The 22,691-nt window shown below is 43.3% G+C and overlaps 1 protein-coding gene across 1 annotated transcript; it reads left to right on the top strand.

Annotated features, from left to right (window-relative positions):
- The first annotated feature begins 1,813 nt into the window (after positions 1–1,813).
- si:dkey-32e6.6 (extracellular matrix protein 2) lies at positions 1,814–18,187 on the top strand. Its single transcript, XM_050063902.1, has 10 exons — positions 1,814–1,829; positions 2,154–2,305; positions 2,433–2,555; positions 2,748–3,033; positions 3,185–3,354; positions 6,083–6,215; positions 6,290–6,474; positions 8,410–8,549; positions 16,863–17,189; positions 17,669–18,187. The coding sequence occupies exons 1-10, from the start codon at positions 1,814–1,816 to the stop codon at positions 17,835–17,837; spliced, it is 1,701 nt and encodes a 566-aa protein (XP_049919859.1). The 3' UTR covers positions 17,838–18,187.
- The last annotated feature ends 4,504 nt before the right edge of the window (positions 18,188–22,691 follow it).

Genomic DNA, 22,691 nt, shown 5'->3' with positions numbered 1-22,691 from the left:
TAGCTTATGATCAAATACTTGCAGAACAAGACTTTTTCCATGAACCTTGTCACTTAGTGTTTTACTGCTTACTACCAAGTCTTAGCATGACAACACCAAGATGGTGAACATGGTAAACATACCTGCAAAACCTGAGCATGTTAGCATGCTGATCTGAGCATGTAGCTCAAAGCATCACTGTACTGAAGTCTCACAGAGCTGCTATCATGGCTGTAGACTCCTCGTCTTGTTTTGCTGTTACACAATGTTTTCAACATGCGGCTTTGACAGATACCTGTCATACATGTTATAGAGCTGGCAGTCTGTCAGACTGTATAGGACGTCTGTATGCTGAGTGAGAAAACAAGGTCGTAAAGTTGTGCTGCGATGGCAGAGAAAGGACGATAAAGCGTTGCAGCAGAGATGGTGAAAGTCCCTTGTGTCTTACACCAGTTAAACTGGATGACTCCTCTGCACTATTTCCTGCAGTGGAAACTGTTAATCCAGGGTGTTGTCAGGCTGAGGTTAAGGAAGGGGTTGAGTGTGGTCAGTGGATTACTACATGTTCCTGTCAAGGTTTAAATGAATAGTCTTCGGGCACATCGTTATTTACCTTGGAGGGGCACATCAGGAACTGAGTGTTTCACTGTTTACTGTCAAGTTGTCCAATGTGCCATTTGGAATATGTCTGGTTTCTACTGTTGTCTCTGTGTCATCAGCTGAGCTTCAGGTGCAGAGAAACAAAACCGATAATTAATACTGAAATTTAACATCATTCATATAATAATATCTGATCATATTACAGATGTTGTTAATCCCAGAAGCTGTTGTCTGGGACATGACAACACGCACACACAGTTCGACAGATTTAGTGTGTGTATGTGTGGTTACTGAGCAAATAAAGAGAGACTGTCCGCAGGTTTCACCCCACAGTGAAAATCCCAGTTTGGCTCAACACTCATCCAGTGGTGGCACCTGCTTGGCTCAGCGGCGAGTGAGAGGATGTACACACTCCGGACTACATGTGTAAGCATGACAGCGTATGTGCTCACAGACAGTATTGTGTGTACAGAACGTAAAGACGGGCTTATTGTTCACGTCTCAGAGGTCGTGTTGGATTTCATACATAGCTGTTAGTGGAGCTTGGTCAAACAAGATTGGCTCCGACCTGAACTGTCTACCAACCCCATTTTGTTTGGGAAGAGGCCCGAGGTCAGTCTGATTCAGTCAGGAGAAAAAAAAACCTGACAGTCGATCACAAATTCATGTGTCAACCCACATGATGATGCTCAACCACAATCTATCACAGTTGTACGAAACTTATTGTGTCCCAGATTCTATCTTTTGCCTCCTGGCCATCACTCGTCTCCTCCACCTAATGTTAGCAGACAGTTATGAAAGGGTGAGGAGACAAGGAGGAGCAGGGCGGGTCTGTGTATTTCATGGTGCGATGAACAAGGGCCCTTATTAACAACGTGAGAGTTTATTTTTTCACCTCTCCGTCTCTAGATATTTCCTCCCATCCTCCTGCTCTCTCCTCATTTCGGCAGTCACTCTGAGTCGGGGGCATGTGCAATATGGTTTGGTACTGCTTTTGGCTGACTCACAAAGGAGAAACTGCACTACAGCTTTAGCTACAAGTGTTTATAGTGATGAATCCTCTGGTGTAAACTCTCAGCCTAACTGCTACTCAGAGTTTCTACCCTTTGGCATTACCGTCTGCACTTTCTGTGGATTGGCTTCATCCTCACTGCAGCCCTGAAGATCTAAACGTTTTGGACTTCTCTCTCCAAATGAAGCAGCTTCAACTAAGTAAACAGCAAACCATGCAGATATGGAGGACATGGATCGTACTCATTGGTTTGTGTGGCACAGTTTTACATGGACAAAGCCTGAACTCTTTGCATGGCACGGATACATACGTGGAAACCTCATCTGAGTCACCTGAATTGGAAACAGCAGCTGTTCGTCCACCAGGAGTTGATACAGGAGTGACCTTGTTGGATGCGTATGCTTCCAGTGTGACCCTCCCTCCTGGTGAGATGATGTTGTTTCTGTCTGCACGATCCTAACTAACTCAGTGTGAAAAGTTTTTCGTTATTTAGTGTATGCAGCAGAGTAAATAGCGAAAAACTTTTATTCTCTTTCTCTGCTCCGCTTTATGATTTGTGTAGAGAAGAGTGAGGATGAGCACATCCAGATGGAGGCAGAGGAGGAGAGGGAGCTTCAAGGAGTTGATGTCAGGAAGCTGGAGGCTGGTAGAAGAAGGAGAGGTGCCTGGGGGAGGAAACACGCTGCCACAGTGGAGGCTAATGCATATAGAATAGTAGGACACATGTTTATTTGTGCATAAATAAATACACATTTGTTGACTTTTTTTATTTTTACCCATGTCACATATTAATTTGCTCCTTTGTGGAATCATGTCTGTGGTTTCCTGTTGCTTACTGCAGGCAGGGTTAGGGCGACCCCTGATGGGCTGGAGGAAGCGAGGGAGAGGAGAGGTGAGCAGCAGTCTAATGGCTATACTTAAGGAGCTTCACGCTCAAAAGCGGCGGCTGATGGATAGAAGGAAAGCACAAGACGATGATGATGACGATGATGATGACACTGATGATGACACTGATGATGAAGAAGAGGAGGAGGAGGAAGAGGTTTGAAATGTTCATGCTTTACTTTATCGAGTCACCTATTTGAGTTAAAGGAATACTGTATTCCTTTAATGCACATTCTATCATGTAATTATGGTTTTTAATTTTCTGTGTCAGGAAGAGGAAGAAGAGGAAGAAGAGGAAGAAGAGGAGGAGGAGGAGGAGGAGGAGGAGGAGGAGGAGGAGGAGGAGGAGGAGGAGGAAGAGGAAGAGGAAGAAGAAGAAGAAGAAGAAGAAGAGGCAACTGAGGCTCCCAGCAATCAAACAGAAACCCTCTCCAGCTCTACAGAGTCTCCTCTCAGCGAGTGTCAGACTGCTGACAGAGAGATCAGCTGCAGGGGCCTCGGTATGACTCGCCTGCCGATCATCCACAACCTGCTGGCCACAAATCTGGACATGGCAGGTGTGTGTGTGTGTGTGTGTGTGTGTGTACTGAGAGTCAAGTGAAGCTCAAGGGAACTCTCTTATCACACTCATATCAAATGGCTGTCACTGACCCCCTGGTAAAGAACCAAGTATTGCATCATATAACATACCATATACCATCTTGACAGGAAACAACATCAGAGTCATCACCCCACAAGATTTCTCTGGTGTGCTGAACCTGGACACGCTGGACCTGAGCAAAAACCAACTGGATGATGAGTCGTTCAGCCAAAACCCCCTGTCTGTGAGTAACACCCACCAACACAGCTCTTTACTCCTTCACTGTCTCTATAGTCCAGTCTGATACTCATCTGCAAGTGCAGATATCACACCCATGAAGTTGTACTCTGTGTGTTTAATCATGCTTGAATGTACATCTCACTATAGAGTACTATTGAGGGATAGCTGTTCTTGCACTAAATAAATTTGTGTTATATAATAATTTCACAATTGTCAATGATGCGATGCACCCAAAACAAATCCTATCCAATGTCATCTAACTGCAGCAGAGCTAGCAAACTCAAACCTGCAGTTCCAGACCTGAAGTACCAGTACAGCCCGATTTACCTACAGGCGAAGGTGTGTTACAACTGTAGTTTTTTGTTTTGAATAGTACTTAGTGTCATCACGTGTCTTTATTTGTCCTAAGGAGAAAAAAACTAACAGGGTAGGCAGAGCCCAAAGGATAACAAAATAATTGGGTTACAGTCATTTGGTGTTACATATTTGAACTATTAAATGAAGTGTTAATAAAATCAACTACCACTTATGCTCACTTGTCTGATGGTCATGTGCCTGAAAAAGCTTTATGCTATGTAGATGAAAAGAATGATAAGGATGATGAGGATGATAAATGATAAATAATAATCAAATAATAAATAATAAATGAATAAAAAAATAAATAAGAAATAAAAATAAGGATAAAAATACATACAAAAAAAAAGAAATAATAAATAATGATAAATAAATGATCATTCATTTACAAAGCCTTATGAAGCCTTACATATAAATATAACGTTTGAGAGGTATAAGCTGAATTGCATTTCTGTTTTGAATATTTGGGTGTTAAATGTCCACTAGAGAATGTTAAATTATTTTAGCTAATAGATGTTAAGTGTTAAATATAAAACATGAGCACACACACACACATGCACACACAGAAGTTACAGTAAATAGAAATAAAAATACAGGTGGCGAATGTTATAACTGCAGCAGATATTACTTCCTTTGGCAGTAAGAGGCATAGGGGACAGGTCCTCATCCCCCCAGAATCTAGAACACATTTGTTTGCCCCCCCCAGTAAAAATATGAAAGTCGCAGAGGACTTTTATTTTGACACACTGCTAGAATGGGACGTATATACGCAACAATACCTCCAGTAAAGAAGCCGGTGGCAGAATGCAACCTGCAATCCGCCATAATCAATCAGTCAATCAGTTTATTGTCATTTTACCATACATCTTTGTGCAAGGCAGAATGAGAGAGCGTTTCTCAAGGACACTATATACCAGTGGTTCCCACCTGATCCAGCCACAGGGTCTAGATTTATCCTTAGTCATTAGATCAGGGTCCAAACAGTTTAATACACTCAGCATCATACGTGCTTTTCGCTATGTCGTTGAGCGACTTTGCTGTCTTTGTCAAGCAGCTGTCCATCAATCACTCACTCTACAGCAGGAGATGGCACTTCAAAATAAAAGCTCTGTTCTGGAAATTAACTGTACTCTAAAATAAAGTGTGTTCTTTTGCAAACTTGAAGTGTTTATGAGACATTTGGGGTCCATTCAGGGTGGACCTGTGACCCACTTTTGGACCACGACCCACCAGTTGGGAACCACAGTTGGGCACAACACAATCCCTGAGCCTGCATTCCTAAGATGTACAGAGTGCAAGTTAAAATAGTAAAAACAATATAAAATAGTGGCTTTGCGTGGAGGACGTCTGAGACAAACAATAGAACAGGTAATTGCACCTGATGATCCCAGAGGGGCCGCTGCACCTGTTTGCGCCGCCATCTTCCATAAAACTTAAAAGAGGAAACTTTAAAGATATTTCCACCCTAAAGTGCTGCAGACAAGGCACAAAGTGGTGCATAAAAATTCACCAGAATGCAGGAAATGACGTTCAGAATTTACTGGGGGGAGGGGCCCCAGATCCCTCACTGAGTATGTGTCCCCTCAATGTTGAAACGAAACCTACGCCCTTGGCAGGTGGCAACAGTGACATATAGTGTGTCTACACCTGCATGTCTACACTGCAGCTGGTAACATTTTCTTTTCCTGTAGGTGACGTAGGTTAGCATGTGCAGAATTGGTCTGATATTGACCCAGAAAGTTTCCTCTTGTGGAAAATCTGCAGCCTGTGAGCAAGTTTGCGAGTTACAATCCAGTTTTATAAGTCACTTTGCATCTAATTAAAATAAAGGCACAGGCTGTATCCTGTATCATTACGGTAATAAAAGAGCACTGAAAATTGCATTAACTAATCCTTTCTAAGAATAACCTTTGGTCTAACCTCTAAATGACCACAGGCCGAACACAGAGCCTGACCACACCGAGGCAGCCCGCCGCACTCTGACCAATCATTACGCGCCACCATCAGCATACTCTCACAGTATTGGCTGGAAAGACCTGATGCAGCCAATGATGTGGAGAATAAAAGGAAATTATTTTTGGAGGAAGATATATATTTTCTTCTTCATTTTCTGCTCACATCCCAGTAATGACAGAGGACTGATGGACTGGCTCGAGGGATCCTGCAAAAGAATCAGTCCACTCCTTTTAGTTGACACACATCGACCGCAGTGGCTTTCACTGAGGAGCCACACAGAGTGGCTTTTACTAAAAATACAACATGATAGATGACATGGAAGAGATGCACAGATTTGGTGTATTTCTGTGAACTCTGTGATTGTGTCCTTCTCAGCAAGTCGGGATGGAAAATTATGGATTACGAGACAAGTATCCATTTTGTCTGTTTTATCTTTCTGGCCTGTTTATCTCTCTGTTTTGCTGCGTGTCATGTAGAACTTGACCTCTCTGAAGAAGCTGAACCTAGATGGCAACATGCTCACCAGGATCCCGGCCCTGCCGCCATCTTTGGAGGAGCTCAAAATGAACAACAACAAGCTCAGTGCACTTACCCCTAGCTGTTTCAATGGTAGGATTTGTGTCTGTGTACATGGAAGAGAAACATCTTGTATAAAAGTTGTGTAATTGAGTTTTTTCCTCTAGGTTTGAGTAACCTGTTGAAGCTGGAGCTGGAGGAGAATATCCTCCATGAGGGCAGTGTGTCACCACAAGCTTTCAAGCCACTAGAGAGACTAGTGGACCTCCAGCTGAACAACAACCGATTCCGCTTCCTCCCTCTGGGCCTTCCTCCATCGCTTCAGGTGGCTGCTATCACTTTACTGATTCCTGTAGAAAAAATCCTCTTTAAAGGTCCAGTGTGCCAACACATTCTCACTCCAACCTCATCATATATCGACGTTTGGTCATGGACTTTCCAGTTATGACATGCAAGGTACCCTGGGTGCGTTGGTTGTTGACGTTCTGGGATGCCTTGTCAGCCTGTAATGTCAAATTTGCATACGGTCTCCTTCAAAACAAACGCACTATGTTGGTAAAACACTGCGCTTGACATTTTTTTTCCCTTTAACAACAAACGCATGTGCTTACGTTTAGCCAACGCATGCATGCGGTTAGGTTTAGTCAACAAAAGAACATGGTTGGGTTTAGGAAAAAAGAACAGGTTTAGGCTTAACATTCATATGTTAGGCGAACATTGGCCTCCCGGGTGAAAGGTGGTGGTTGCTGGAGCCATGCACCACCCCTCCTGGCCACCCTAATTCTACTTTCGCCCCCTTAACCTATGCTGTTGCCTGGCTGTGTTTACCTCTGATGCCGCCAGGCGTAGTTATAGAATAATGGTGACGGGCCACGTATCATGCGGACATGAATGAACGGCTTTTTTCGTTAGCGTCCAATGCCAGAAGCGCCGGTATTTGACAACTTTGGAGTGAGACCGGGATGAGTGCGTAGGATTTAGGGGCATCTATAGCGTCTTTGGTGCACTGTCTAGATGGAGGGCAGGCCACTGGAGGTAAAGACTACCAACACTGTATAAATGTCTATTATTTGTGCTGTTTACGGCTGCTCCAATCAATGAAATTGGGAAAAAACAAGGGCCATGTTAAGTCCAGAAAATAGGAAGACGTAAAGGGGAGAAGTAAAAAAAAAAATAAAATCTGGAACAAAAACCTCCATCTTAAGACTGGGAGGAGCAGAGTTAGCTAATGTCAGGTGTAAATGTTTAAGTGTTGTGTTAAGCATGCCTCAAGATGGATGTAATTGCAAGGTGCTGTGACAACTTCTTCGTGTTTTTAGCCACAACCCAGATTTTTAATGGTGTTTCACCAGACCTCTGGGAACGGTTGACCCTAAAGTTAGCAAACATTAGCAAGTAACGTTAGCCTGATAGCAGTGAATCCATGTACAGAGTTAAAATATAAAAAGACAGTTATACTCAAGCACATTTACTCATCTAGCCCAAAACAAGACAAGGCTCATTTCAGTCAAGGACCCAAACGCCCACAAAAAAGTTACAGTCCTCTAGACTCTTGTATGCTTTCATTGGTTGGCTGGTCTGGAGGATGAGGTAATCTGTAACAACGATTGTGTCCACAAGTTGAGGGAAATATCACTTTTCTTCATTTTGTATAGATCACATTCAACATAAGTTTTCATTTTCTGGTGATAGGCTACCTGCTGCCTGCAGATTCATCCAACTCATTTATGTAGTCATGTTCCTCTATTTCCAGTTCACACAGCATATGGATTTATCACTTACTGCCATAATTTTAATTTTGCGCATCATATAGTCACCTGACTGCAAACAAGCTGTCGGCAGAAATGGTGTATATTATTCATAATTCTGTTTTCATTAGTTTATGATCCCTTAAAAATAAGAATCATTGTGTTTTTGTTACCTTAGAATGAGCTGTTTACATAAGGAGCGGGCCCTCTTTCATGGAGTCCGCAATGTTGTTCCACGGTAACTCAGAACAGACAAATCAAACACTGGCTTGAGATAGGGCCATCTACATTTTTGCATCAGCCACAGTAGTTCTCTACATGCTTGGCACACAGGAGAAGGCTCAGTTCTGCAACCTCACCACTAGGTGCCACTATATCTACTCACTGGACCTTTAAAATGTTAGGATCAGCTAAAGGAGCCAGCTGGGACCCAGAATTGTACTCAGGGTCACTCCAGAAAGCCACACACTGACATGAAGACAAGCACTGATGCCCCAAATGGCACATCCATGTTTGTCTTTGTCTCTCCTTTTGTGTAGGAGCTGGAGATGAGTAAAAATCTTCTTGAGGAGGTGACAGAGGAGGCACTGAGGGGCTGCGTCCATTTGAGAGTGCTGGACCTGAGTCACAATCTGCTGCACGAGCAAAGCATCGCTACCAACACCTGGAACCATCTCAAGTATGTCCATCTATCCATCCATCCATCCATCCATCCATCCATCCATCACTATTGATTTTAAAATCATAATGTCCTGCAGTGCCTCCACCAGCCACAAGAGGGTAGACTGGTGTTTTCAAATGTGAATTCTTTTGTTATCATTTTTGATGTTTAATCTGTTATCAGCTGATAGTTGTGACACTTAAAAGATTTAAAATAACACACAACCATGACAAGATGATCTCTGATAGATCAGATTACTATTTCTATCTTAACTGTCAGTAGACGAGGCTGACGCTCTGTTTCACACCCAGAAATAACCATAATCTCACTCACACACAATCCATTTCAGTCCGTTAGATTTCAGTGTCTTTGGCTGATGTTTTGACTGGTTCACATGAAGACAGACACATTCATTTTCTATTTTCTTCTCTCACAGACACACGCTCACACACACAAACACCAAGCGTGCACACATATCACAGAAGTGAAGACAGCTGACCTTGTGTACTTAGATGAGCCGGCGTGTGAGTGAGAGCCTGAGGGCAACTGTGTGCCTGTATGTGTCTGTTTGTGGATGTAGTACAGTATGTCTCAATGGGTCTATGGTGGTGGTGGTGGTGGTGGTGGTGTGGTGTGTGTGTGTGTGTGTGTGTGTGTGTGTGTGTCTGTTGTTTAAATATAGTGAATTCCAGCGGGTTTTTCTTTGCTCCCTGGGATCCTTGTGAACCACAGTGGGAGCTTCAGGGAAAACTGTGGAGAGAAAAAAATGCTAAAGAAAGAGAGACGGGAAAGTGCAGTTGACGAGACATTGGATTTTACTGTATGACTGAATGGTTTTTAAGAAAGAGGAAATAGAAATATGTATTTGGGATGATATATAATCAGGAGAAGGCTGACTTAAAAAAAGAAATCCTTCATTACTAAATGAAGACAGTAAAAGCACAAAAGAGGGATGAGAGATGATATGAAGAAAGGAAGAGAAAATTCAACTAGACAGCACTCTGAGCCTTCGCTTGACTTATTACTCAAATGTATTTGACATCTGACACTTGACCTCATTAGTGACAAGAGCAGTGGTCTTCCCATTGGTGCTGCAGGCTTATTAGCTGGTCCTATTTTAAATACTTCCTTCAGCACAGCACAGACAAGAGAGTAGGAACTTCAACTTGACCTGAACTCCGCTAACACTGCAGGAGATGATGCCTCAAAGGGCAAAGGTCACTAGTGAAACCTGAGTGGTGTAAAACAAGACTCCTCACTGTGGTTGGATTATATGTCACTCTGCAGACCTATCATAATCAAATCCACATTGTGGAGAAATGTACTCGTCATGTAGCTCTGCAGAGATGTGTGGAGAAACAGACAGAGAGGGGCTGAAGCAGAATGAAAAGTAAATTGCTTAATGTTAAAATAAACTGCAGTGTGCTGGTTCTGGTTAGTGGAGCGCCTCTGTTCTGTGTCGTGGAGTCAGTGTTATTGTTACCTCATGCTGGGGTTCAGGGGTTGGAGGTATGAGCGGAAAATGCAGGAGGTTACAGGGAGCTGGGGAGTTCTCTTTGGACCTGGGATCAGTCTCAGGCAGATCGGGCTGACCGCCAGCCTCTCACCTCGCCATCTACCTTGTTAATATCAGATCTATGGTCAGTGCTGTGTTTAGATACATGTCTTATAACCTAATGTTATAGGTGATTGTATTTTCTGAAAATGAAATGAAAATTTTTACATTTAATTTTTTACATTGAAAAAAAACCCCCAACATTATGTGATTTTTGCAGCAAACAAGCATGTTCCCTTTAGTCTGGAATATGATAGGCTGGACCATCTCTGTAGCACTACAGTGCTTCATTTATTTAGCAAACATTTCAAGAAACATCCCCCGGCAGAGCTGGAGAGCCACAGTTTTAGACATGCGCATGTGCAAGTTTCAGAGCCAGAGCAATTTAAACATTTGGAGATTGCTATATACATATTTATCATTATTGTAAAAATAACGTTAGCATTGCATTCACAAATGCTTGTTTAAAGCAGAAATAGAAAACTTTTCTACTACCTAGTGCACTAGCTCGCAAGCTAACGCTGTCAGCTGAACTAGCTAACGCTGTCTGCTTAATCATGGATCAATAGAGAATAAAGCAACTTTCACCACAGTTCATTTTAGGAGGACCACTCCAAGGAAACACGCTCTTTGTTTAGATTATCAAACGGACAATGGATTATAGATACTTGTTTCTGGCTGCCAGCGTGAGCTATCTTTAAAGTTGTCTTTTTCCGTTTTAAAATGTCGATTAGAAATGTTGCCATCTGTTGATACTTTGACTGGATTAGTGCTAAAATGGATGATCCGGAGGAACAAGATTGCCCGTCCGGAGGACATGGGAATGAAAGTCCCCGGGAAAAATATGATATGCGACCTGCTCTCAGCCCTACTTTTGTGCTTCTACCCTCTAGACAGGCGGGCTTGACCCTCTGGACCATCCATTTTAACATTAACCCGGAACAAAGTATAAACAGATGGTAACGTTTCTTAAATCAACATTTTGAAGTCGATATAGACAACTTTTCAGCTAACTTAGCTAGTGTGCCAGCTGCGCTACCTAAGGGGCGCACTAGCGCTAGTTTGCTAGCTGCACTATACTGGCAGCCAGAAACAACTATGATTCACTGTTGTTCTGAAACGGTGGCTTTGGAACTCGCCCATGCGCACGTCTAAAATGGTGGCTCTTTGGCTCTGCAGGGGGATGATATTGAAAATTTCAGCTCCGGAGACTTCCGGTTACGCAATGTAGTGTTAAGGCGCACTTTGTCAGAGCGCCATATCATTTCAGCATTTCTTTTTGTAAAGTAAAATGTATCATCATATATGTCCTCATATCGAAGCAATTACTGTACTTGACAAGCGAAATGAGTAGAGTAGCAAAGGTCGGTAGAAAGACAACAAATCAAGTCCAACACCACAGTGCTAATGTTTGTAGCAACATGGCGGTTAACGCTGCAGCACCGCTAACAATGAAAAGCTTGTGGAAGAACTTGAAAAACTGAGGGAAAGTATGACCAGCGAACCCACAGTTAGTTCCTTAGAACCAATTCGGTCCTCAGTTGAATCATTTCAGCAACTTTGGCAACTCAAGCTTCCACTATCAGAGAGATGGAGACCAGCCCAACAGACCACAATGACAGGATAGCGCAGCTTGAACTTGATGTGAGTGGGCTTCAGTCTGACCTCAGATCAGCGATAGAGGAGAATATGATGCTCAAAGCTAAAGTGGAAGATTTGGAATTCCGTACCAAATGCCAAAATCTCAGAGTATTGGGACTACCAGAAAATATGGAGGGGAAAGACGCAGGATACTTCATGGCCAAGTTATTCTCTGCCCTGCTGGGAGACCTGCTCTCTGGGCCGTCTGAGTAGATTGTGCCCATTGAAGCCTGCAACCAAAACTTTCAGCTCCTGCGATTTGGATATTGGAGTTTACCATATTGTGATTTCAATAATATTTTGATCAACTGTGCAGTCCTATATCTTATAAAAAACCCTACTAAAAACTATTTTAATAATATTTATAGGATAGTTCTCCATCTTTACAAACAATATACTATACCCCATTTGTATTTCAGTTATCCTGCAGAACTATCAATCATGGACTTACAGTATTTCTATGAGTAAAAGGTGTAGGCTACATAGTGCATTTATATTATCCTTTTTTAAAATTTTATCTAACCCCTTACCACCATCTTCTCTGGGCTCTTTATGAGCCTGTCATTTTAAATAACTCATCCAGTCGATCAAAAACTAACCAGAGATCACATCACTGCTGTCAGCCAACAGACCTGACTCCAGCTCCACATGTTCACTGACAGAACCAGAGCTTGTATTAAAATACCCCCCGCTGATTAAAGCTGCATAAACATCACTCATTCCAAAAATGATATTTCATGGGAAAAATGTTTTCAACTGCAGGTTTTTAATTTATACTGTCAAACATTTTTATTGGGAAAACAGTCGTAATGTGGACTTTCTGCTTAAATTACCTAATAAGACATGGTGTTCTGCAGCTTAACATAACAGCCTTGTAAATGCGTCAGCAGCTTAAAAATCATCCAGTAAAACTACCCTAGCAGTCCCAATTAATAAGTGACACAGGAGTTGTGTCTGATTGAATGTGATTCACGTTGAAACAGAACGATTTTTTTTTTGTCTATTTGGTTTTTGTTAGTTGGGTCATTTTGACAGAGCCTGTCGTTGGAGAGGACCTCTGCATAGATTTATCGTCGCTGTTGGCTGAGGCTGACTGCATATAGGCACCGGTTCAGTGATCATCACACCAAAGATGTGTGTGTGTGTGTGTGTGTGTGTGTGTGTGATGTTATGTTGTGAGCGTGATAGGACTTGTAACGAAAGCTCTTTTATCTTCGGACTAGCACAAATTGGTTTCGTAATAAGCTTACATAAATGGGAAAACAAGCCGCACACATGCACACAGCACCCCACAAAAACACACCAGCTCTGCAGAGGCATCATGCTGATGTCAAGTGAAAACCTCTGAGTTTAATTTAAGGGATCTTCGATTTTGATTTAGAGATTTTCTCTTGTTTCAAAAACAATATATTTGGAATGGATGAAAAGTATGTACACCACACATGCATATTACAACGGATGCCACTGCAGTAGATTACTTAATCATATTCTGTGTATAAAGAAACATGGCCTTTCCATAAAACTGGGCTGTTGTCTGTGCGGTAGAAAGACACAAATACTTTTGATATTGATACTACATGACCAGAGAAAACAGAGAAAAAGGGCTGTAGCATTCGCTTTTGTTTAAGAGGAGAGAAGAGAATGCACTGTGCCGAATTGGACCAATACACACTCCTGCTGGTGGATGATGAATGTGAGCTTGGCCATTTTGTCACAGCAAACAAAATGGTGGCCAGCTCCTAACGTGCCATTTCCCATTACAATTAAACAGTGATACAATACGATACGATACGATACGATACAATACAATATGATATACTTTATTGTCCCTGGAGGGAAATTCGTCTTGGACTCAGGAGCTGCAGAAGTATTTAGTGAGCTAAAATATGTTTCTGAAAGCATTTGAGGCAAGAAATAGGCAACACAGTAACGGAACCTTGCTTCAAATTTGGTCATCTCTGTTTAGTTTTACGTTTGATCTCAGTATTTGTCCTTTGTGGCGGGTATATGAAAATGTGGAAGCACAATCTGTAGTTCAAGCAACAGCCTTAGAGCCAGTGAAAATCAAAGTGAAAAGAGAGATGAGCAGGGAGGGGGAGTTTACCATCACTCATTTACACATACACATCATCCCTTTAAATGTGCTTTCAACAGATGTGACAAATGACCAGAAATACTCCAGATATCAGCTTACCAGTGTTTTCATAATTAAGTGCTCACAGAAGTCTGCTCCATCATGACCTGATGTAGCTGAAGACGAGGCCAGCTATCATCCATCCATCATTTCAGTCAGTCTTGTTCCATCTAGCCTGCTTGGCACAGCTGCTCTACCTGGCTACATACCTATCCTGGTCAGGTTGCCAAAGTACATAGGCCAGCCTGTGTGGTGTTGGCGCAGTGGCCTCAGTACAGATGGAACTGTGTGTGTATAAGTGCTGTGGTTGTGCTTCTGTACCTACCGACAATCCCCTGCGTGCTGGTTCTCATTAGAACCCAATACCCTGAGGATGAGCAGACCATCGGCATGACTACTCCTGGCCATGCTTTGCACAAAAACATGGACACACACACAAATTTGTGCGCACAAACACATTTGGTTTTGTGTAATTGCTGTGTGGCTCTCTATAAATGTTTAAGAAATGAAGTAATGAATTAATCTTTGAAAGATGTGTGCCTATTTGTTTGAATTTAACGTTAGCTATTTGTGAATTAGCTTTTTTTTGTAAACATCATCTTGGCGCATCTCTGGGTAAGTTTATTTGTGTGTGTGTGCGTTAGTGTTTCTTCCTTACATCATGTTTGGTAATGTGTGCATGTGTGTAGGTGCCAGTGGGTGGGAGTGTTGAGGGTGGAGGACTCTGAGAAGAGAGGACTGTGTGTCCCTCTGCTCATTAATACCATGTGGAGCTCTACGCAGTGGTGGACTGCTGCTGAGCTTCCTGGCAAAGATTAAGAATACAAATCAGCAGCGCACAACTGGTCTAAACTGGTGCTGAGAAGCTGATAGAGCGATAAATTTTGAGGGTCTAAATTTCTTGCAGAAACCACATTTTCACAGCAATCCATAACTGCCGCAATACGTATAGGTTAAACAAAACCCTGCTGTGTGTTCCGTGAGTGTTGGCTCATGTGTTTTAAGTTCAATATGTCATTGTGCTCCCTCCCCTGTCTTAACTTTGTTTTCAGTAAAACATTTATAGTTGTATTAATGATGTTTTATTGCACCTCTGTTAAGCAGAGAGGCATGAAAGCAAACTGAGGTCTCCTGAAGTCTATGGTGGACCTTGTTTTACCAAACCGAGGGAGGAAGGCCTCATGCTAATTCTGACCTTTCCTGTGATGCAGACAAATGATCAGAAGTTGCTCAGTGTACCAAGGTTTTGATTGATTTGGGGGATTTTCACCCCCTCTCATTGTCACACATCATCTGTCTCATGGAAATACAACCCCACACACAAAACACCCATGATTAATGTAACCTGGGGGTTGTAAAGTTCAAGGGAGGTGAGTTAATGCAAGGGTCTTACTGTAAGTCACCTTTACGAGGAGCATAAGTGCTACGGCACCGAATATCAGTCAGACAGATGCCAGCCCAAATGTCTCCAACATTCACTCTGTCTCCCCTCATTGGTCCCCACTTCACTTCACTGTGTGGTCATTGGCTGTCCACCTTAGGGAGTTCTGAGACCATTGGCTGTTCAGTGTGGTCTACGAATGGCGGAAAAACAGGAAATGAGGTTCCTCTCCTGCGGTGAACTGTGCTGTAAACTCACAACAGCTGTGTTGGATCTTCCTACAAAAACACTGAACCCCTGTGCTGCATCTTCACCTTAGACCCCTTTAAATCTGGTCCTTCGTCTATGGCCGTTCTTTTTCTTTCCCACAAACCAAACATTTTCATACCCCTTATCCACCATTCTGCCACAAGTTCCCCCCTCAGACTGCCATGCTCTGTTACATTGCCCCCTCCAACCAGGCCCCATTAGTTTCTCCCCTGCTGCTCCCCGCAGCGCAGCCTCCCACTCTGCACTCCTGACTCCCTGCCTCCCCAACAGCGCTATGCAGGAGTCCAGTAACTATAAAACATGAAGTCTGCAGTTAAAAGCCTTGGAATCAGACTGGAAGTGGGCATCCATTATTATATCTAATCCAGAGCCCTATAAAACATGCCAACGTGCTGGTGTTAAGCAGGTTCATCTTACTTTAGCATGTTGGCATGCTAACATCTGTTAGCACTAAACACAAAGTAAAGTTGAGGCCGGTGGGAATGTTATCAGTGATCAGGTTTTTTGTCATAAGCAAATGTTGGACAAAGTGAAATTATTACCTGATTACGGTGCGAGGTGAAAAGTTAAGGAATCACCAAAGGTGTTAAAACTCATTGTGAAGGGGGCATGGATGTGTGCACCAAATGTCATGGCAATGCATCCAATAGTTGTTGAGACATTTCACTCAAAACCAAAGTCAACCTCATGGTGACACTAAAGTAATTGTTGGAGGATCATCAAAGTCTTTAAGATGCATCGTCTAGGCATGGGTGGATTATGAGAAACCGGGCCCCTGGGCACAGATTTGCAAAAGGCCCCACCACCTCTCTAATGTAGTAGCAAGACAACAGACTTTGTGATGGTTTTGCCTTTTTTGTTGTTGTTTTGCATCTTTTTGTAATCATTTTGTGTCTCTTTGTGATGATGTTAATTTAAGTGACATTTGTCAGCTGAAGCCCAAGGAGGCCCTGACACTCTGGGCACCTGGGTCTGTGCCTAGTAGGCCCGTTCAGTAATCCATCCATGTGTCAGGGAACAATAAATGTCTGAACCATTTTGTGCCAGTGCAGTAGATGTTGATATATTTCACTGGATAAATGAAAACGTTAACCTGCTGGTGGTGCTTTAGGAAAGTCAGTAGGATAGATCTTCTGGGGACCATGAACATCTGCTGAAAATGTCATGACAATCCGTCTTATAGTTGCTAAGACACTTCAGCGTGTACCAAGGTGGTCAAGATCAGCATTGCCATCCATAGAGCCATGCAGCTAGCACACCTAAAAATATCTAGCAGTAGATTTTTCATTCGAAGGTCCTCTTGTGGATATCTGACTGGGATTCATGATTCCTCTCTGTGTTTCGTCTTAGATCCCTGGAGGCACTGGACCTGTCCCACAACAGGTTCACCTCTGTCCCAATGAACCTGCCTCGCCATCTCCACAAACTGAGCCTCCAACACAACAACATCGGTCGCATCGCCACCTTCACGTTCCGTCACATGCAGTCCAGCCTACAGTCCCTCCGTCTGTCCCACAATGCCTTGAGCAATGAGGGTATAGAACGAGTCTCTTTTGTCGGATTGTACCGCTCGCTGACAGAGCTCCTATTGGACAACAATCGTCTGGAGGAGGTCCCTCGCTGCGTTCGACAGTTTAAGAATCTGCAGGTGCTGAGACTGGACAACAACTGGATCAGGTAGAATTGCGCTTTTCATAAATTTTTAAGAGTCAAATGTGATTTTAATAATGCAGGGATTAGCTAAATGCTTGCTTGCTCGTTACCTGATCCTGTCCTAATACCATTAGCTCCGCCAGTGCAGCTCCCTTTGGAAATAACTCTAAGGAGCTTGGCACAGAATCAAAGAAGGATATTGTGGCACATGCAGTGCCTTGTGCAAATAAATATATTCAAACTGACATTTCAGCAACAGTCCATCAGCATTAAGATGAAGACAATGACTATTGTTGCCACTGCAGTTTCTTCTTACTGTCTGTGAGCTGTACCAGACTCTGTGCTCCCTCTGACACAGCAACACTGGTGACCTAAGCACTTGTACCACTCAATGCACTTCTTTGTGCATATGGGGGAACTAACAAATCAGCACTTGTGAGAGGAAAGTGCAGACTTGAGATGCAGTATGTCTAAATTTAAGTGCATATATGTTGTGGTTGCAGGCTGGTGAGAGAGTGGGGAGTGTGCCACCCTCGTAACTCTGGCTCCACCTTGGCTTCGATCCATTTGGAAAATAATCTGCTGGAGGTGGAGAGGATTCCCCCTAATGCCTTCTCCTGTCTCACTGATGCTCAGGGACTGGTCCTCTATCCACAACAGGGACATTCATAAGACCAATAGACCACACAGTGGGACGGACATACATGGAAACATACATCAACCAGATCTAACTCTCAACTCATCAGATACCTATGCTAGGTCAGTGGCCCCTGGCGTCAGATATTGATGCACTGAGGCACCCTATAGCGGTGGTGGGCAGGAGGGGCGGTGGATGGGGCAAACAAACTCTGGTCTTTCCTGTGTCACATGTGAAACCAAAAGCCAATTAAGTTAAGTGTGTGTAGCATACAATGCAGGTGATGTATGTCATGTGACATTTGTGACGTATGTCCCCTGACTTAACAAATGTATTTATTTTAAGCCAAACCAGGATGTTTTTTTCTAAACCTAACCACATGCTTTTGAAGCATAAGGCCTGATCACACAGAAAGCATTTTGCAGGTTGCAAACCATTTTTTTCCCCAGTAAAAAGTATCTAGTTCCTAAAATGGACAGGCGGAGGGTACTTGCTCTAGCTCTGGTTGAGGGTAAGCGGCTGTCAGCAAATAGTTTGTTGGGCACAGGGAAACAGAGATCTGTGTGGGTACATAGACCCTAAAAAAGAGGGTGGATCATNCCCCAGTAAAAAGTATCTAGTTCCTAAAATGGACAGGCGGAGGGTACTTGCTCTACCTCTGGTTGAGGGTAAGCGGCTGTCAGCAAATAGTTTGTTGGGCACAGGGAACTGTGTGGGTACATAGACCCTAAAAAAGAGGGTGGATCATGGGGAGCACCACCAGTTGGTCCAGGAGCTTCTCCTCGATGATGGCCGTTTCCAGGCATATTTTAGGGTGACAGGGGGGCAGTTTGACAACCTGCTGTCTATCATCGGGCAGTATAGCTCTGGATATCCAGCAACCACTACCACAAGTTTCTCCTCCATTGTTTACCAACTGTAAACTTGTTGTCCTGACCATGACGTAAAAAGAGATGACTTGGGGAGTTTTTCCGCTCGGAGAACTCCAGGAGTTCAGACCGCTCCAGCAAAAACACTAGGTGCTTAGAGTGCTGAAAAAAAAACAACAAACAAGCAAAAAGCTTAATTCTCATTAAAATCAATTACAAAAAGCTGCCTCCAGTTGCGAAAACATTTTCTGTGTGATCAGGGCCTTAACCTGAGGAAGCAAACCTATTTTTTTCCCTACTTTCTAAGTTTATTTTTTAAAAAGCAACTGTATGCATTTAATGAGCAGAAACTGTACATTTCCTATAAAAACAGAAGTTTATTTTGGAAAGATATCATGCATGTAATAAGCATAAACTGACCAGGGCCACTGTCCAAGCATCTGTATTTGTTGTTTTGGGAGTGAGAATGTGTTGGGACAGATACATACCCACAATATACACCTGTGCATCATCATTACATACAGCTACTCATTCATTTCTGGGGTTTTTTTTTGTGTCATGTAGTTTGCTTAGTCAGTCAGTATCATTATCACTATCATTTTATCATCCCCAAACCCATCTTTATCTTTGACATCTCACCTTTGATTAGGTTAATGACTGTAATGTTTTTCTATGTATTAAAGCAGAAGTGTAATTTACACAGTAATGGAAATAATCATTATGTAAAATCCTCTTGGAAGTGTAAAAGGATAATAGATTACGGTGGAACCCAGATCTGCTCAAAACACAGGTTTTACGCTGTCTTTTCATACAAGTATAATGTATTTAAATGGTACTTTTGAGAAAATGAATAAAGGGATTAACCCCTGTCTCTGGTCTAAGTATGGGGCTTATAGGAGGAGCCTTTGGTGGAGTGACTAGAAATAAAGCAGGGCTGTTTGAAACATTCAGATTTCGGGACTGCAGCATGGGGTCCCTGAGAGAAAGTGAAAATGTCTGGTGACACAATGTGAACCCAAGGGGCCCAGTAGGAAGGAAAATATAAACATCACGCAGGTTCCCTATCACCAGATGACTTCCAACATAAACATCCACCACCAGCCGCTCAGCAAAAATACATAGAGTCATTCTGACTGTGAAAGGGGCCTCGGCCGGGGCCTCCAAACATGTAGAGGTGACGTAAGTCACCGTAGGATTGTGTACAGTAATTGGGGTGCAAGCATGTGTGCGTGAGAGGAGTGGGGCTGTCCATTATATGGGTTAGCAGTGGGGAAAAAGGTGAGGAGCGTGTTAGTGTGAAGTGAGGCGGAAGGACAAACAACAAGCTGACTTTTAAGACACAATACGGGGATTGTTCTTAGAAAGGCTCTGAGCTGATGAGTGAAAGATGAGAATAGCAGCAGTTCATGTCTAGTTGAGTCCAATAAGATGTGGTTAGAAGAGTAAAAGAAAAGGAGACGGAGAGCTGGAGCACGCTCAGAGCTCTTGTCGGTTTGGGAACTAAAGCCACTAAAGCTCTGGTGTCCTGCCAACCTGGTTGACAAAGTGACTTCCGAGATCGCAATGTTCTCTCTTTCTCTCTGTGTGTATCTACCGCCGTCCATCTTCTGCTGTTTGTCCCTCTCCCTCCTGCACAGTTAAGTACGAAATAGCTAACAATGCGCCATTCTTCGGTCTCAGTGTATCTATGATCTCTGCCCCTTGAGCTTTGTTATGCGAGTGTGACGTGAATGAGGGCTTTGCTCGTAACATTTCTGTGTTAAAGACCTTTCATGCAGTCTTTGTGAGAACACAACGGAGCCAAAAAAGGCCTGTGCACTTTCTTTTATTGTTTTCTCTGAAACAACTACTTCCTTTTTTTCCTCTCATCCTGTATTATTGCCAAAAAATCACTTCGGGAACATGAAGTGAACATGACATGTCTCGATTCCCTATGTAGTCAGCCACTTTACACCAGAATCCTGCTGCAACACACAAACAATATCTGTATTTGTAGTCTCACTCACACAAAAAACAACAAAGTAAATATTTTATGAGGGCTGATGGAAGTGCAGTATTCTTTTTAATTTGTTAATCCACCCGTGCAGAGGGGCAATACACTTTACAGTATGTCACTTAGAGTAATGGGTCTAATTAAAATGATAAAATGTTGAGTCGTGCTCAGCGTATGAAGTTGTAATTTACAGGCGGCGCATTTGCTGTTTTGACTAGCGGGCTCCTCCAGGTATAAGTTTTCAGCAGAGAGCAGTGTTTCTGTGGCTCTAAATGAAGAACAGAGGGTCCCCTGCAGACGCTAGAGTTACAAACACACTCAGAGAGGGAGGGAGGGTTAATAAGAGAGAGAGAATGAAGCTGGGTTACTGAGAGGCAAGCAGCTGACAACAGTAACAGAGTTAAGAGAGCATAGTACAATGAGTACATACATGGTCTGTATGTGTAATATGAACACACAGTCACTCACATATTTATACTTTTCACTCTCTCAGCCTGGGCGTGTAATCACATGTTAGATTTCTGCTTTCAGTCCTGTGCATGTGGTGCAGTCTCCCATTCTCCATAATTGTACAGTCATTTTGCAAACAGCACATTACTGTCTAAGAAACTACACTTTTTCATTTATACTGCAGTTCCTGCACGTACAGGCAGAGCCGATCCAAACTGCATCAGTTTTCTCTTGCAGTTTCCGTTCTTTGTAGTTTTGCACAGATGGATGCCCCAGCTTTGATGTTAAATCCTTAAACCTCCCTTCCACAGCTTGTCACATTTGGTATTTTCAGATTTGACAGGCTTGTCACTTCAGTGCCATCCATCACGCTGCGTGTGACATGACTAAACTGTTAAACCGACATCCCATCACACCCAACAGATGTTTCGCATCCCGTTGAGCTGAGGCCAGAGCGCGTTTGTTAAAAGAGGTTGACCAGAGAGTGGTGTGGTGCTTTTCTTCTCCCATGCTCTGTCTGTTCTACCCGGCGACAGCAGCTTCCTGTGTTTGTTATTGGAGGAGCAACGGGTGGGGGGGGTGCTGGCTGATAAAATAAAAAGCACCAGAGAAAAGCAGCGAGAGAATTTCTTTTTCCTGACTCAGATGGACAGACACAAGCAGATAGAGCGAGGAAAGGAGAAAGCTGTGAAGAGGGAGGACAGTTTCTTCCCTAGAACATGAGATTGGGCTCCAGTGTTAAGGGTCAGCTATTTGGGGTCAGCAAGAATGTGCTTACTGCAGTGTGCAGGAGAACTAACCGCTCGGCCATCAGCACTGATGTGCTCATCCTTGATAGCCAGCAACATTAATGACTTTGAATTTTTATTGGGCTGAAATTCAGAAATCAAGAGACAACACTTTGGTCACCATTATTCTCTTCTCACTCTCCTGCACCCAAAGGCACACACAATCACTGTATGGCTACCCAAGCTAACAAGTGGGTGTGCTAGAGACACGTTAGCTGAACACTCGTAGGACAAAAAGAGTTTAATTTGGATGCCAAGCCCTCTAGCTACAGACCAACACCATAATCAAGTGAACCACAGCGAGAGAGAGAGACGGGCAGACAGAGAAATAACGAGTGAGAAACAGAGGGAAAGGCTAAATCTACAAAATGAGGCAGAGAGGAAGCAGAGAGAAGGAATGTTATCTGCAAAGGCCTTTATCAACACTCCGTCTCCTGCCAACACCCCTGCAGGGCATTGATCTGGTCTGCATGCCTTTTGCACCACTGTGGATACCGCACTCACACTGTGAGAGAAAGCAAAGCACACAACTGGACAAAAATCCAGGCAGGAGTGTCGCTCTCCTCTTGAGCTGATATAGATGACGAGGGAGAGGGTTATGATTTGATGCTTGAAGTCCTGCAGCAGCACACATAACGCATAGATAGCTGCAAACGGCTGTGTGGCCGACTTTGTGTAGGGTCGGGAAAGTTCCCAGATGGTGTGGCTTGCCAAACTCACTGCCTCGCTCTGGGAGCTGGCAATACAGAGAGGAAATCAGAGAGTCAGTGAGAGAGAACACTTCATCCT

The sequence above is a fragment of the Epinephelus moara genome, chromosome 16 (assembly GCF_006386435.1).
Source record: "Epinephelus moara isolate mb chromosome 16, YSFRI_EMoa_1.0, whole genome shotgun sequence".
Lineage (NCBI taxonomy): Eukaryota > Metazoa > Chordata > Actinopteri > Perciformes > Serranidae > Epinephelus > Epinephelus moara.
Note: the sequence above shows the minus strand (reverse complement) of the source record. Positions and strands in the feature narration are given on the sequence as shown.